We start from the raw sequence: 15416 nt of genomic DNA on the forward strand, positions 1-15416 counted from the left end.
TTTTCTGGAAACTGAACTAAATTTTTCTTTGATCGGAAAGTGTTTTTCATATACCTGAAAAATATTTTTCATTGATCGAAAAAGTGTTTTCCGTTGACTAATTTTTCTAATAACAAACGAATATAAGAAAGTTTAGAAAATGATTTCCCGAAAAACTACTTTCCGGAAAACAAACATAGCTTTAGTTTTTCTTTATTTGTTTTTTCAAGAATAAAACTAAACAAAATACTTAAATATTTTTTTTTTCCACAAATATTATTTCTATATATCTTTTAAAAAAATCAAAATCAATAAAATATAACCAATAAAAAAAAATATTATATTTATATTATTCAAAACACTATTTTATCAATTTAACTTTAAAAAACAGCATCTTTCATCAGAAATGCTCTAATAGAGCAGAATTCCAATCTTACAACTCAAAATTCCCAATTGATATTGACACCATGGATGTTTTCAGAGCTACACAATATTAGATCTGGATATTCTGGTGAATTTATTATTATTATTACAGATAGAAATGGAAGGATTTGTACATCTGCTCAATGCTTGATTGAACGCTTTAAGCCTACAATTTTATGGAAGTAGTTGAAGAGCGCATCTCTTGGAGGAAGACGCTCTTTGATGAGAGGGATTTCAGTGAAGTTCTGAGCCCATTCAAGAAGAGATGGGAACTTCTCAGCATCAACCAGTTTCATCCCTCCAACTTCTTCCATAATATCCAGACAGAGGGGAATCCACCCCATTGCTAGATCTAAATAACCTATCTTGTCTTCTCCACTGAAGAATTTCTTCCCTTGAATCAGCTTCTCGAGAAACCCTAATGATTCTTGTGCAGACTCCATGGCCTTCTCCTTTTCTTCTCCCTCTTTCCAGGCAGCCGTAAAAGCTTCCATCAGACACTGCCCTTGCAATAACAGTGACATGAAACTTCTTTAGCAGGCAAAATTCCCAAAATAAAGATACAAATGGTGTGAATATATACGAGGAGGATATAGATTCAATCCCCCTTTAATTCTGTGAGAAAATTAAAAAAAAAAATCTAAATTCATGTCATATATATGTAATGAATGTAGGAAGCAAACTATAAAATAAACGGATGATCTTAGCTCATGCCATTGTATACACATACCTTCTCTTCAGTAAATTTAGCCCAAAAGTGAGCCATGGCTCTCTGATACGAATCTTGAGGCAGCAAGTTATTATCACTCCATGTCTCATCGATGTATTGAAGGATGACGAGTGACTCAGCAATTGGTCTGTCATCATGGACAAGAACGGGGACCTTCTTGTGAACAGGGTTGTGCTTAAGAAGAAGGGGGCTTTTATTGAATACATCATCTTCAACGTACTCGTATTGCACTCCTTTAAGCTTCAAAGCCCATTCGACCCTTGTGCAGAACAGGCTTGTATAAGATCCAATCAGTTTCACCGCTCCTGCCATGGTTACTATCTTGCAAAAGCTTTGTCTAAACTCGAGGTAGAGCTAAAGGATGGATTCTTGTAGCGTAGTATGTAACAGTGGAGGTGTTTATAGAGATGGGTTCTGCTTTTTTCGCATAATGAAAATCAATAAGACAGCCATTTTGGTTGAAAAGTTTGGATGATGAGCTTTGTTTCCCAGAAGGCTCGAGCTTTGACTAGTAAACCAAGACGGCGAAGACAGCCATATTGTTCAATTCAGTGCTGGTCCCTGTTTGGCAGAGAAGAAATTTCAACATAACATGGAATTGTATAAAGAGGCTGCCTATACAAATATTGTTGTGGTTATTTTTTAAATAAATTTTTATATTAAAATATATATTAATAATATTTTTTTATTTTTAGGCAACCTAACTATAAAACTAAATATAGTATTTTCTTTAGTCTGGGACATATGATTGATTGGTTGACATTGTGTACTTAGCCTAAACATAAAATTATTCAAACATTTCTAGGACAATTTTTGGAAAAGTTTTACTTGGCTTTAAATGTAACAGCCAATGTTTTTATACTTTTTTTAGGTTATATTTACATTGCTTAGCTAGCTTTTGATTATTATAAAGCAGAAGAAATACAGACAATAAAAATAGCAACTTGTTTAATTGAAAAAAAAATAAAAATAGAGATATACAAATAAATTTATCAATAAAATAATTTTAAATTAAATTTTGTACTTCTAAAATAGAAGGAACAAATGAAACATGTCAAAATAATTATTTTTATTTTTTAAAAATTATTTTTGACATCAACACATCAAAACCATCTAAAAATATAAAAAAATATTTTAAATTAAAAAATTTAAAATTTTAAAAAAATATAATTTACACCATATTCCAAACATTATTTTAAAAATTTAACCCCTATTATGATTTTCAATAATTTGACAGGTTTGAGAAACCTATCTCTCCTTGTATATGCCTTAAGGCTAATGATGGATGTTCCCTTTATTAACTTTTATCATGAAAATTTATTTAAATATATCAAACTAATATAAAATATATGTTGAAAAAAATTTCATTTTAATTGATGTGTAAATTAATTTCAAAAAGCCTTTAATACCATGAAAAAAACAAACATAAGTTTTTAATCACCTTTCTAATTTGATTGTGATCCAATAAGGTTTAATATTTTAAATATTGATTTGATTTGATCAAACGTAAATAACTCTAATAAATTAATTAGTGATTTAATTAAATTTAATAAAATTTTATCTAATTAACTTCAAAATATTTTTTTAAAAAATTCATATTATTTTTAATATAATAAATAATCTGAGTTAATATAATAACCCTTAATTTAACTAGTAAGCTGTTTAATTGTTATTGTAGTAACAATTGATTTTTTTTAAAATATACCTAAATTTAATTTTTTATATATTTTTTAAAATTTGTTTTTAACATAATACATTAAAAATATATAAAAAAATAATTTAAAATAATTTGTTTTTTAAAACACGGCGTGGAGTTCACTCAAGAATGCCATACCCCTATATATATATATACTTATTTTGATTTTCTTTGAAGTATTTTCTTGCCTTCAGTTTTGTGAAAGAGCTGCCTTGTAAGATAGCACACAACCAAACTACAGAATCGGATTGGGTTATGGGTTTGCGGCGGTGAGGGGGGTGGTCGGAGGCGCGGTTGTCATTTTTGTTTAACAATGCTTGTTCCTCTCTTCAACCTCGCTCCTAATTTGACAGTTTCAAGACTCTGCTTAGGTTTATCTTCTCCTCATTTGAGTTGAATTCCAACAACAAATTGTCCCTAAAACTAACTCTTTATACATATATGCATACTCCAGGAACAATGACTTTCGGTGAACAGAACTCACTGCCTCAATCCTTTGGCCTTCTTGACGAAGCCTTCAATGCCGGCATCAACTTCTTCGACTCTGCTGAAATGTTTAATTTCTCCCTTTTAGCTTTGTTCTTTCAAATTCCATTTTATCTACCTTCAATTCTCTCACATTTTCAGTTCTTAGGTATCCGGTTCCTCAACGTCCTGAGACTCAGGGAAGGAGCGAAGAGTACCTTGGCCGTTGGATTAAACGAAGGAAAATTCCGAGGGATCGCATTGTCTTGTCAACAAAGGTTGCTGGACCTTCCGGCCAAATGACTTGGATTCGAGGCGGGCCCAAGTGTCTGGACTCTAGGAATATCACTGACGCCATTGACAGTAGGTTTGTTGGTTTTAAATTTTAACTATGTGTCAAAATCAAAATGTTTTATTATCTGTAATTGTATTTTTATTATGCTCAGATTGACTAAATAATTTTTTATTGATGCAGCTTGAAGAGAATGCAGGTTGACTACATTGATCTTTACCAAATTCATTGGCCTGATCGGTTTGTATGTAGATCCTTATTTTTTATTGATATATTACCAGTAGACTTAATTTTTAACAGTTGGAGGAAAAGCTCTTATGGTTGCTTAATTAAATATTTGCATTTGTTTAGCTTCGTCCCAGCTCTTTGTTATTCTGTTCAAGTAATTTATGGTTTATTTTTTTTTTTGGTGTAGCTATGTTCCGATGTTTGGAGAAACTGAGTATGATCCCACCCGTCAGTTCTGTTCGGTTGGTATAGAGGAACAACTCGATGCTCTAGGCAGAGCTGTTGCTGCAGGGAAAGTAAATGATAGAATGTTATGTATGAATACCCACTCTCTCGCAAACATGACACCCATTAATATAAATCTGTCTGTATGTAGATCAGATACATTGGAGTCAGTAATGAAACACCATATGGTGTAATGAAGTTCAGTCAAGTTGCTGACAGAGCTGCGCATTATCCGAAAATAGTATCTGTGCAGGTTGTATCATTTGTTCCTCCTTAGTGAAGTGATGCTTGTTGTTTGTCTTGTTGTTGTTCCACCTTTCTCTCCCTGCTCTTGCCTAGGCTAATGTTCAACTCATTGTCTCAATGATAGAACTCCTACAACTTGCTCTGCCGAACTTTTGATGCTGGAATAGCTGAGTGCTGTCACCATGAAGGGTATGTTGTGTTCCTCCTGTCAATGCATGCTAAGGGTAGAATTTGATTTGTGGCATGTATCCACTTTTGTGCAACTTTTTACAATGAGTTAGTGAATTGAGCAAAGAGACTTTTTGATCTGAAAACTTTAATTTGAACTTATGACTCTGTAAAGGCTCTGCTGCCATGTTGGGGAGGGGGGTGGTTCCTCGTATCAGTGTACCACCACCTTGGCCTGTTACAAGCCTTCCCTTGAATGCAGACCAGCTTTGCCACTTCCAGTTTATATGTCATATGTCTTTGCCTTAATGATTCATTACTCTTTTGCATCTTTGAAACTTTTTAGGATCAGTTTATTGGCATACAGTCCCCTGGCAATGGGCATACTTTCTGGGAAGTATTTTGCAGCTGATGGGGGTCCAGTAGATGCGCGATTAAATGTTTTTAAAGGTTGATCACTGTTTTTTTATGTTTTATTATTTCACAACTCTCCATATATTAGATTGAACTCCCTTGACCATATTTTTTTCCCATGAATGATGCTGTCTTTGTTTTTCAGGAATGTATTCAGAAGGGGAGTCAAGGTACAACCTCTCCAATAACATCATAAAAGCTGCTGCCTTAGTAAGATGACTTCTTACAGTTTTAAACTTCAATTTGTGTGCTCTAGGATCACAAGAATAGGGGGAAAGAAAGTTCTTCCTAACAGACTCTCTCCATTTGATTCTGTTTTCAGGAATATCTTGCCATTGCAAAAAAATATGGTCTTCATCCTGTATCTCTTTCTATTGGTATGATCTCTTTCTTTCTCTCAATGCTGGTGCCTTTCCAGTTTTGTGTATGATTAATTTCCTCTCATGCTGGTAAAATCTTAAAGTTGTACTGCCAAGATTTGAAGTACTAAACAAATTGCAACATTAGTTTTTTCTGGAAGTTTTGAACTTACCAGTGGACTGAGTTTGGAATTTTGTTGCTTCCAAATCAAATCTGCATATGTACATCTTTAATATGGAAAATGTTATTTCCCCTTGTAGTTATAGTGGTTCCTGAGCCATTTCCATTGTTTTTAATTTACAATTTTATTTTTATTTGTTCTGCAGCCTTTGTTTTGAAACACCCTCTTGTTGCAAGCGCAATATTTGGAGCCACCAAATCATGGCAGCTCCATGAGGTTCTCAAAGCATGTATGATTGAGCTTACACCTGAAATAATTGCAGAAATCAACAGCATTCATGCAAGGATCCCTAATCCATGCCCCTAATGATTTTGTTATTTATATCGTTAGACTCTTAGGATATCTGTACTGGATAGATGTTTCGTTTTCCTTTTGGTAGGTAAAGTTTCTACTTGTCATCTTACCTAATTAGCGTTGCAAAATGCTAATCTGAGAGAGCACGAGATGATTTTCTTCATTTTGGACCATGCGTTTTTATATTTGTTCATGTACTCAACACGCCCATGACATAGACAAATTCATGAAATCATCAAAACTTATGTTGAGAGTAAAGAGGAGTTTTCTTCTGAAACATTAGTGCTTGATTTGTTTGATTTTCTTGACCTCTGTCCATGTTATTCTTTTTCGATATTTTACAGTTCACAGTCAGATTTGTTTGATTTTCGGATGGATTGGATTTGGTTTGTTGAATGTCATGTGAAATGCTCCTCCTGGTATGTATTTCCTCTTGAATTTTCTCTTCTCACTACAAACAGAAGAAAGTGCATGCAATTATGCCAATGGTTGAATCGATGATTTCGCTTCCATCTCTTCGACTGAACCTCAAGGAGACCTCCATTATTTAAGATGAAGGTTGTCATCATCCAATTTTTATCCCTCTTTGAAAAATAGGGTTTAAACATAAAAATTTTAGGGAACAATAAAACATAGAATTTTAGTAGTAGTCCTAGTCCAAGTCCAATTTTAGACAATACACGGAAAAGTTTGTAAATTTATTTCCTCTTTTTTTAGTATGGGAAAAAGGGGAAAAAACATGAAGAGGACAAAAATTGAAAAGAAATATATTCTTTGATTTTAGGAGAAAGCCTAAAAATAATAACCCTAGCATTATAAATAAGTTGCCCATCAATCGAAAAAGAAAAAGAAAAAGGGGGCTTTAGCACAAAAAGCCTACCAAAAAAATCTCACTCCACACCTGAAACTTCCATAGCCTGTTGCTCTCTCTTTCTCTCCTCCACAAAATCAAACATGCACCTAACCATCATTTTTATCCAGTCCTCTGTCCACTATTTGAACCACCTTAATCTGACCTTCGACTTGCTTCCACACATGCGAGTAGCAACCAAATGTTTGTTGTCCTCTCATGTAAGGTTGTAATACTTTCTATCCATGTGATCCATGTTATAATTACAGATTTGCACCCAATTTCTAATTGTTACTATTAGATCCCTCTTGCAATCTGATATGAGATTAATTGGTACAAAACTGAAAGTTTTACTCCCAATTCTTATTAATTTCGAGTTTGGATGATATCTAATCATGATCTAAAAAAGAAAATTTAATAAAATTTTATTTAGACATGGATTAAATTGAAAAGGCATGGACTTTATTGTTAAAAGTTGTCTTCTTTTTAATATACTTTAGATTTAGGCTTTCTAATTTGTTTATTTTAGAGTAGATCTGAAGTGTAAATAATTAATACGACATAAAATATAACTTGGATTAATTTTGTGATATAGGTTTTATTTTTAATCATATTTTGTGTGAAGGATTCTCACTTAATTGGTTAATTTTGTCAAGATAAGATTAATTAAATATATATAATTAATTTATAAATGGATCAGCTCACTTGAGAACCTCTAAATATAATTTTTTTAAGTACATATGTGAAAAAAAAAAAAATTAGGATACGTTCATGCTTATACACATGATATAAAATAATTACCATTATTGTTTCTTTCCTTTTAGGTATACATATTTATTTCTCTATCTTTTATTATTATGTGGATTCGATTTGAACATTGTTGATAATTTGAAGGAGTTGAATTTAGAATATACATAAAAAAAAGTGGTTGAGCCAATCAAACTCCTATAATTAACAGTCCATTCCACAATCCTTCATCCCCAAAGTTGAGTGTGTGTATATATATATTTTGTTTTCCAATCATCAATCCTAAACTTGTTACCTTTTACAATGACACCAAAATTGCTTCACCGTTATATTTGATCAACTTGTTTTAACTCACAAGTGTATGAGTGTGCACTATAAAAATTAACTTAGTAAGATCAATATTATATCCACAAAAAGCTAGATCTAGAAATTAAGTTAGGCAACCAAAAAATAGACTTAAGAGAGATTAAATTAAAAATAACTTGGTTGAAAATGATTAATGAATTTATTTCCAAAGGTGAATGAATGTGAATAGTTTTTAAATGATAAAAATAAAATAAAAACTAAGGGTTGACTCAAAATCAATTTTAATGGTGATATATTGTTGATTCCTTTAGTAAATTTAAGATAAAACAATCTAACATCAACGATGATGATATTAGATCGGAATATATTACAATGAAGTTTAAAGAAATGAAGATGAATTCTTGGTTAGGAATGAATATGTAGTTTCATATTAAATAAGACATTGAATCAAACAATCTCTATATCAAAATTAAGGTTTTTGTATAAAGATTCAAGATTTTAACATTATCAAAATCATTTCTAAAATTTCATTACAATAATCAATCATTCATGAAGAAAGTGAAAAGATAAAACATTAAGGTTTGTTCATACCTCAAAGAACTCCTCAATCACTATCATCCTTGATTTGAAACAAAGAAAAAGACTAGCCAACCATCAATACACACAAACACACACACACACACACACACAAACACACACACACACACACACACTTGAATACAAATAAAATAACTTGAATCAAATTTAAATAAGAAGTTTTACCAACTAATAAACCAAATTCTACAAAGAAGAACACGATACAACTTCACCAAGAGGTTTAACACAAATTTGACTCTAAATTTGGACATCAATTAAACCATTTTTCATTCTAATTTTGGAGATATATATTAGGTACATATTTATAGATAGTTTTGTTATCTTTCCAGATCATTAAATAACTCATTTGGACATTCGAGTCAAATGTTAAAGGCAACACGCCAAATGTTGTTCTGGAAAGTAAACTTAGTCTAGCTTGGAGAAGTTGTCGATGCACATTTTTCTTTTTTATTTTGACCTAAAATGATGTAATATTATCCCCTCTAGCTTTCTATCCATGTGCTTGCCCTCTTTGATCAATAAATTATCAAAAATAAGTCAAATGTTATTGTTATGTGAAATTGTATGATTATAGGTTGAGTTTAGGTTGATTTGAGGGCTTTTTAAGGGTTCAATTTGAGCATCAAACAAGTATACAAATATACTTATATTGGGCTGAAATTGGCATTAAAACCTTGAATGTTTGGTGGTTGAAGTTTACACACGACAAGAAGCAAGTCTAAGCTTGAAGTGGATCATAAGCTAATCTTTTCTAGGATTGGAATGAAACTGATTTTTTGAGAAAATTTAGAGCACTTTTTTGAACTAGAATTTTCTTTAATCTTAAACTAAATTTCTTTTCAATCCTTCATTTCAAATTTGACCTTAAAAATATTTGAAATAACTCATTTAAGCTCTAAAAACCTATCGAAACATTAAATCAAAATTCATTAACAAAAGACACCAATTATTGTGCAAAACCTAAATAAGGAAATTGAGTTTGAGATACTCTAACTTGATGATGTGATGAGTCTATAATTATTGGACAATGATTTGGATGTTAAATTGTTAAGTATTCAAGTGAAACAAGTTTTAGTCGATAACTTTAGACTTTCCTATATAAAGAAGACTCTGTTAAAATTTTAATAGATTTTCTAATTGAGGATTTCTCAAAAGAATGAGTGTGTGTGTGTATAATTTGTAACAAACTATGTGTTGATTGTATGTAAATATAAAAGATGTTATAAAGATATTACTTAACTTTAGGAGAAAGCCTAAAAATTAGAACTCTAAAATTATAAATAGGTTTCCTATAAATTGAAAAAAAAGGAGGCTTTAACATAAAAAACCTATCGAAACATTAAATCAAAATTTATTAACAAAAGACACATCAATTATTGTGCAAAACCTAAATAAAAACAATATATATATATATATAATGGAGAGTAATTGATGAGATATTGAGAAATTGAGTTTAAGATACTCTAACTTGATGATGTGATGAGTCTATAATTACTGGATAATGATTTGGATGTTAAATTGTTAAGTATTCACGTGAAACAAGTTTTAGTCGATAACTTTAGACTTTCCTGTATAGATGAGACTTTGTCAAAATTTTAATAAATTTTTTAATTGAAGATTTCTCAAAAGAATAAGTGCGTGTGTGTAATTTGTAACAAACTATGTGTTGATTGTATGTAAATATAGAGGATGTTATAAAGATATTACTTAACTTTAGGAGAAAGCCTAAAAATTCAAACTCTAAAATTATAAATAGGTTTCCTATAAATTGAAAAAAAAAAGGAGGCTTTAACATAAAAAAACCTACAAAAAAAACTCTCTCTACACACTTAATACTTCCACATCCCACCGTTCCCTCTCTTTCTCTCCTCCACCAAAGCAAGAATTCACCGACCACGAAGCCTGACTATAGCCAATTGAACCTCCCCAGTCCAACCTCGGACGATCTCCCACTAGCAACTAACCAGACGTTTAGTGTACTATCAGAGAAGGCTGTTGTACTTTTCCTCCATGTAATCCATGCTATAATTACATACTTGTATCCATATTCTAATTGCTACAATTAGACCCCTCTTGTAATAAGATATGAGATTAATTGGTACAAAACTAAGTTTTATTCAAATTCTTGTTAATTTCAAGTTTGGATGATATCTAATCATGATCTAAAAAAAAAAAATTAGATAAAATTTTATTTAGAGATGGATTAAATAAAAAAGACATGAACTTTAATGTTAAAAGTGTTGAGGACCTCCAAATATAATTGATATAAGTAAATATGTGAAAAGATTGGTTTTTTAGGATAGGTTTACACTTGTACACATGATAAAAAATAATACTAATAATAATAATAACAGCAATTGTTTATTTCCATTTGTGCATGTATACTTATTTGTTTATCTTTTCTTGTTAAATGGATTCAACTTTATCAGTGTTCATAATTTGAAATTGTAAATATGAAATAAATTGAACACATATCTATTTTTTCCTTAATATAGGCAAAAAATAAATAAATTATATAAATTAGATGAAACCATATTCCTTACCCGATTTTTGGTAACCAGTATTAGACTTTTTCATTGATTTATGTAGCACCCGGTGACAAAGGTATCATGCCACTTGGAATTCCGAAAGTTATTCTTCCTTTTTCCAATATTAAACATAATTCTAGTCTTTGTATTAACATTGCATTAACTATTATATTATATAAAACCCATTAAAACGAGGTATCTTTTTCTATATACATTCATGCATATGTGTGTGTAACATGTAACTTCAAATATTTTCTTTTTAATTTATTATTATCAAGGTAGCCTAACCAGTCAAAACTCGGCATATATGTTGGTGAAAGCTGTTTCAATAATATTTATTTACCCAAATTATATATGTTCCTACCAAGTATCAATGGATGATATCTCAAAACCTCAATTTTTAATTCAACGGGAAATTAAATATAGTTAATAAATATGTATTGCGTTTGTCTTTTTCCCTAGTGGCACAAATTTATTTAATAAGATTGACAATAATTTATTTATGCATATTATCATATGAATATGATATGTTAGCTGCTCGGGGTTTTATCTATTAAATTTTTGCACGTCTTAAAATATAGTATTATGGTTAGTTGTGGTGTACTTTTCTATGTTAATAAATATATAGTTTATAAAGGTTGATAAACGATGAAGGGTGGTTGTATTATCACATTCACGGGTGACTATTTTATTTTTTTTATTTTTTGCATAAAGTCATTAATATTATTATTAAAAACCTAGTTAAAATCTCAAAAAAAAGGAAAAAAAATAATCTAAACGAACACATTATCTAAGGCACACATGTACTCTCCCTGAAAACAGACAAAAATATACTATTAATACAGTGAATTGACTCAGTTTGCTGTCGGCCAAAGAATGTGTTTATGTGTCATAATATCCTTACTGTGTGCGTTGCTTATTGACCTGTTCTCATGATTGAGTATTCATGTTTTGGTGATGTGCTCACCACAAATAATTGTGTTCAATTTATTGATTTCAGTGACGATTTTCTTGTCTTTTCTTTTCTTTTTTACTGCCTCTTCGTCTGACTCGGTAAATCTCCAATCCATTCAGCTCAAAAACTCAGCTTTCCTGTTATTTTAAACTCAGATAAGAGGAAGAGAAATATCCTAGGCTACAAGGACTTGTGGTTTCATATATTTTGCATAGCATTAAGATTTGCGCAATTACTTCAGCAATATTCTCAAATAATTCAGCAATATGCATCAGTGTCATTGGTCAACTAGGGCAGGTAATAGAACAATACAATATTTCAGCGATAGTAAGAGAAATGTTCATGTTAATTAGAGTTAATTTTCATGGGAGGACATCATGATGTGTTAAGATTATACATGTACGTACAACCATCTAGCAGGTGACCTAATGATAAGAGTTTGGAATAAAAGGATTTGCTCCTTCTTTGATCTCAGGTTCGAACCTTGTGGTTACTAATATGATGGCCATTGAAGGCTTACATAGTTGTTAACTTCAGGGCCCGTGAAATTAGTCGAGGTGCACATAAGCTGACCCTGACACTCACGTTAATAGAAAAAAAGATTGCTAATATAATGATCACTGGAGACTTACATGGTCGTTAAATTCAGAGTCCATGAGATTAGTCGAGGTGCGCGCAAGCTAACCCGGATACTTATGTTAATAATAAAAAAAATTGTACAAGTATTAGTCTTTTTTTTTTCTTTTTACTGGAAATCCGATGTAATTTACTCTAATGTTTTTTTTTTTTTTTTTTAATTAAAGTTGAACAAGATTGTAGCATCAACACAGCAAGCAAGAAAAGTTAACTTGCTTGAGGCAGACTAATTTATATTGATTGAACGTTCAGTTGGTTCATAAATACCATCCAAGTTCAATAAAATATATTTTCAGTCTCTTCAAGAAATTAAAACCAGCTAAACGATTCTATATGATCGATCGTGAAAGGAGATGTATGCCAGCGCAGTCAACCACCATATTATATAATTTCATACATTTGGACAATCTTCCTATGATTTTATTTAAGAAATCATAAACCTCAACGTCCATAGTATTCAAAAGTTGCCATAACAATTCATTATTTCATGAACATACTTCGAGCTAGTTCTAGTAAAGGTTTTTTGTTCAGATTTTGTTCACATCGATCAGTTAATGATATAGCATAGTTATATGTGTGCAAAAAGGTGTTTTAGCAGTAGAAAATGATGTATGATAATTTACTTACCAGAAGCTTTAGCAAGCATGAGCGAAGGAAATTGGGGTATGGGGCGTTGGCTGCGTGCTTGCTCATTACGTTGAGTTTTTTCATCGTCTTTAACCCTTATTTGGGTCCTCTACCACTTTGTAAGTCGTCCATTGTTCTTCCACTTCATCTATCAAAGCTGAGATGGTGCCTATGTATCGATTTCTTTGAACATTTAGATGAAGATATAAAATTTAAAATGTCCGATGCTATTTTTCCCGACTTCCGATGGTTTTGCAGTGAATTTCATGCTCTCAACGGGGGATGATCAGAAAATTTTTGCTGCAAATGACACGAGTAGCTCTTTGCAAATGGACAAAGGTAAGCTTTTTTTATCATGAATGCTTACACAGAAACGAGTTTAGTTGAATCAGTGATTGGCTATTATGCGAAAAAAAAGTGATTATATCTAATTTAATTAGGTCTATTCGTTATTGATTTTGAGGATGCAGAGATTATTACAATCAATGATGCAACAAGCAGCTCTCAGGAGGCAGTAGCTAGGGGTAAGTTTAAAGATATGAAAATCTCAGCTAGTTAAGCATTAAGGACTCCTGATAGTTCATCTGGGTATATAATGAGGTGCAATGTCAAGGAAGTTTGTATGATTATCAAGCCTTGCTAACAAGATTTATTCCTGTATTTTGAAGATCCAGAAATGGTTAGAAATGATAAGAAATTGATCAATGATACTGGCAGCTCCAGGCAAACAGTCAATGGTAAGTCTTGATCAACTCTGACACTCCAACACTCCAACAGAAATGGTGAGTTATCGCTCTGTTGAATTGAAGAAATTACGTAAATTTTAACACAAGTTATTTGGTGTTGGTTCTTAACGATGCAGAGATTGTGATTAAAGATTCCCTGTTAGTCAATGACACAAGTAGCTCTCAGCAAATAGCTACAGGTGAGCTACGCATAAGCAGAGTTAACATTACCCTTTGACTTGATGACACTTCATAAATCCCTCACACACAGGCTCTTTTCAATTTTCCTCGATGCAGATTCTGCAACAAAGAATGAAAAGATCGAGCTGCGCTGCAATATCATGGGAAGATCAGAGTTCTGCGAGATAAAAGGGGACATCAGGATTGATGGAAATTCCTCCACTGCTTTCATTGTCTCATCTGAAACCGATATCTTGACAGCAGAAAACACCTCATGGATTATCAGGCCTTATGCGCGAAAAGAAGCTCTTGAGGAAAAGGATTTTGCTAGGAAATGGTCTGTAAAACTTGTTACTGATCGTCCAGATATCGCTCGATGCACTCGTAATCACAGTGTTCCTGCAATCCTTTTCTCTGTTGCGGGATATTCAGGAAACTTTTTCCATGCCTTCACTGATATAATTGTCCCACTATACTCAACTGCTCAACCTTTTAATAGAGAAGTGCAATTTCTCATTACCAACAGAAAACCTTGGTGGATTGCAAAGTTCAAAACATTATTGGAGGCACTGTCTGGATATGAGATCATAGACATCGATGACAGACATGATATACATTGCTTCCAGAGCCTAACAATTGGCCTTAAAGGTCGAAACAACAAAGAGCTCAGCATCGATTCATCCACCTCTCCATATTCTATGAAGGAATTTAGGCAGTTTTTAAGAAGTTCGTATTCCTTAAAGAAAATAACAGCAGCCAAAATCAGGGATGGCGATAAGAGAAAGCCTCGGCTTCTAATCATTCCAAGAAAGAGATCAAGAGCTTTCACAAATGTTGGTGAAATTGCTAAACTGGCAGAAAGCTTGAGCTACCAAGTAATTGTCGCAGAGCCTGGGTCAGATGTATTAGGATTTGCAAAAATCATCAACTCTTGTGATGTAGTGATGGGAGTTCATGGTGCTGGCCTAACCAACATGGTTTTCCTTCCTGAAAATGCAATCTTGATTCAGGTAGTTCCATTTGGAAGGGCAGAATGGACGTCAAGAGTCTCCTTTGAAGACCCTGCAAAGGACATGAACATAAGGTACTTGGGCTACAAAATTAAGGTAGAAGAGAGCACTTTGATGCAGCAATACCCAGCCGACCATGTAGTTTTGAGGGATCCCTCTGCAATTTGGAAACAGGGTTGGTTGGCATTTCGTTCAATATACCTGGACAAGCAAAATGTAACGCTAGATGTGAATAGGTTTAGACCCACTTTGGTAAAAGCTTTAGAACTTTTGCATCAGTGAATACGTTTATCTCTTGATACAAAGTCTACCCTGAAGCATTGCCTCTTTATTTTCTTACAAGTTTTACAATAAAAATTCATTTAATATACAGTCATGTTGGTTTTCTTAGTGATGCAAGATTTTCATTTTGTATACTCTGGCTGCCTGCTCTAACCAAGAGTGGTCAGAAGAGAATGATTGTACATTTACCTGACCTGATCCTGTTATTGCTACAAGGAGGTTAAAGAGCCGAAGGCACTACTCATCCATCCACAGATAAAAAAGAGTTCATG

The 15416-nt window shown here is 32.4% G+C and overlaps 3 protein-coding genes across 3 annotated transcripts; 2 read left to right on the plus strand and 1 right to left on the minus strand.

Annotated features, from left to right (window-relative positions):
• Positions 1-352: 352 nt before the first annotated feature.
• Positions 353-1711, minus strand: LOC118050997 (probable glutathione S-transferase). The gene is made up of 2 exons (XM_035061494.2): positions 1133-1711; positions 353-902 (listed from the first exon to the last, which is right to left on the minus strand). The coding sequence occupies exons 1-2, from the start codon at positions 1442-1444 to the stop codon at positions 543-545; spliced, it is 672 nt and encodes a 223-aa protein (XP_034917385.1). The 5' UTR covers positions 1445-1711; the 3' UTR covers positions 353-542.
• A 1280-nt stretch (positions 1712-2991) lies between these two features.
• Positions 2992-5989, plus strand: LOC118051011 (uncharacterized). The gene is made up of 11 exons (XM_035061511.2): positions 2992-3199; positions 3283-3382; positions 3463-3660; positions 3769-3825; positions 4001-4109; positions 4190-4291; positions 4409-4473; positions 4799-4902; positions 5012-5076; positions 5189-5243; positions 5553-5989. The coding sequence occupies exons 1-11, from the start codon at positions 3142-3144 to the stop codon at positions 5711-5713; spliced, it is 1074 nt and encodes a 357-aa protein (XP_034917402.1). The 5' UTR covers positions 2992-3141; the 3' UTR covers positions 5714-5989.
• A 6813-nt stretch (positions 5990-12802) lies between these two features.
• Positions 12803-15416, plus strand: LOC118050956 (beta-1,2-xylosyltransferase XYXT1). The gene is made up of 6 exons (XM_035061446.2): positions 12803-13066; positions 13206-13286; positions 13418-13471; positions 13616-13684; positions 13810-13872; positions 13970-15416. Exons 1-6 carry the CDS (start codon positions 12925-12927, stop codon positions 15142-15144), a joined length of 1584 nt encoding a protein of 527 aa, XP_034917337.1. The 5' UTR covers positions 12803-12924; the 3' UTR covers positions 15145-15416.

Source organism: Populus alba, chromosome 15, assembly GCF_005239225.2.
Source record: "Populus alba chromosome 15, ASM523922v2, whole genome shotgun sequence".
Classification (NCBI taxonomy): domain Eukaryota; kingdom Viridiplantae; phylum Streptophyta; class Magnoliopsida; order Malpighiales; family Salicaceae; genus Populus; species Populus alba.

Excerpts from the sequence above, each read along its gene's own strand:
- LOC118050997 (XM_035061494.2), bottom strand. The coding sequence starts at position 1,444 with ATGGCAGGAGCGGTGAAACTGATTGGATCTTATACAAGCCTGTTCTGC. Across the intron at positions 903-1,132 it reads CTAAATTTACTGAAGAGAAG|TGTCTGATGGAAGCTTTTAC; the intron begins GTATGTGTATAC and ends TTGCAAGGGCAG.
- LOC118051011 (XM_035061511.2), top strand. The coding sequence starts at position 3,142 with ATGCTTGTTCCTCTCTTCAACCTCGCTCCTAATTTGACAGTTTCAAGA. Across the intron at positions 4,474-4,798 it reads GAGTGCTGTCACCATGAAGG|GATCAGTTTATTGGCATACA; the intron begins GTATGTTGTGTT and ends GAAACTTTTTAG. Across the intron at positions 4,903-5,011 it reads GCGATTAAATGTTTTTAAAG|GAATGTATTCAGAAGGGGAG; the intron begins GTTGATCACTGT and ends TTTGTTTTTCAG.
- LOC118050956 (XM_035061446.2), top strand. The coding sequence starts at position 12,925 with ATGATGTATGATAATTTACTTACCAGAAGCTTTAGCAAGCATGAGCGA. Across the intron at positions 13,067-13,205 it reads TTTGGGTCCTCTACCACTTT|TGAATTTCATGCTCTCAACG; the intron begins GTAAGTCGTCCA and ends ATGGTTTTGCAG. Across the intron at positions 13,873-13,969 it reads CTCTCAGCAAATAGCTACAG|ATTCTGCAACAAAGAATGAA; the intron begins GTGAGCTACGCA and ends TCCTCGATGCAG.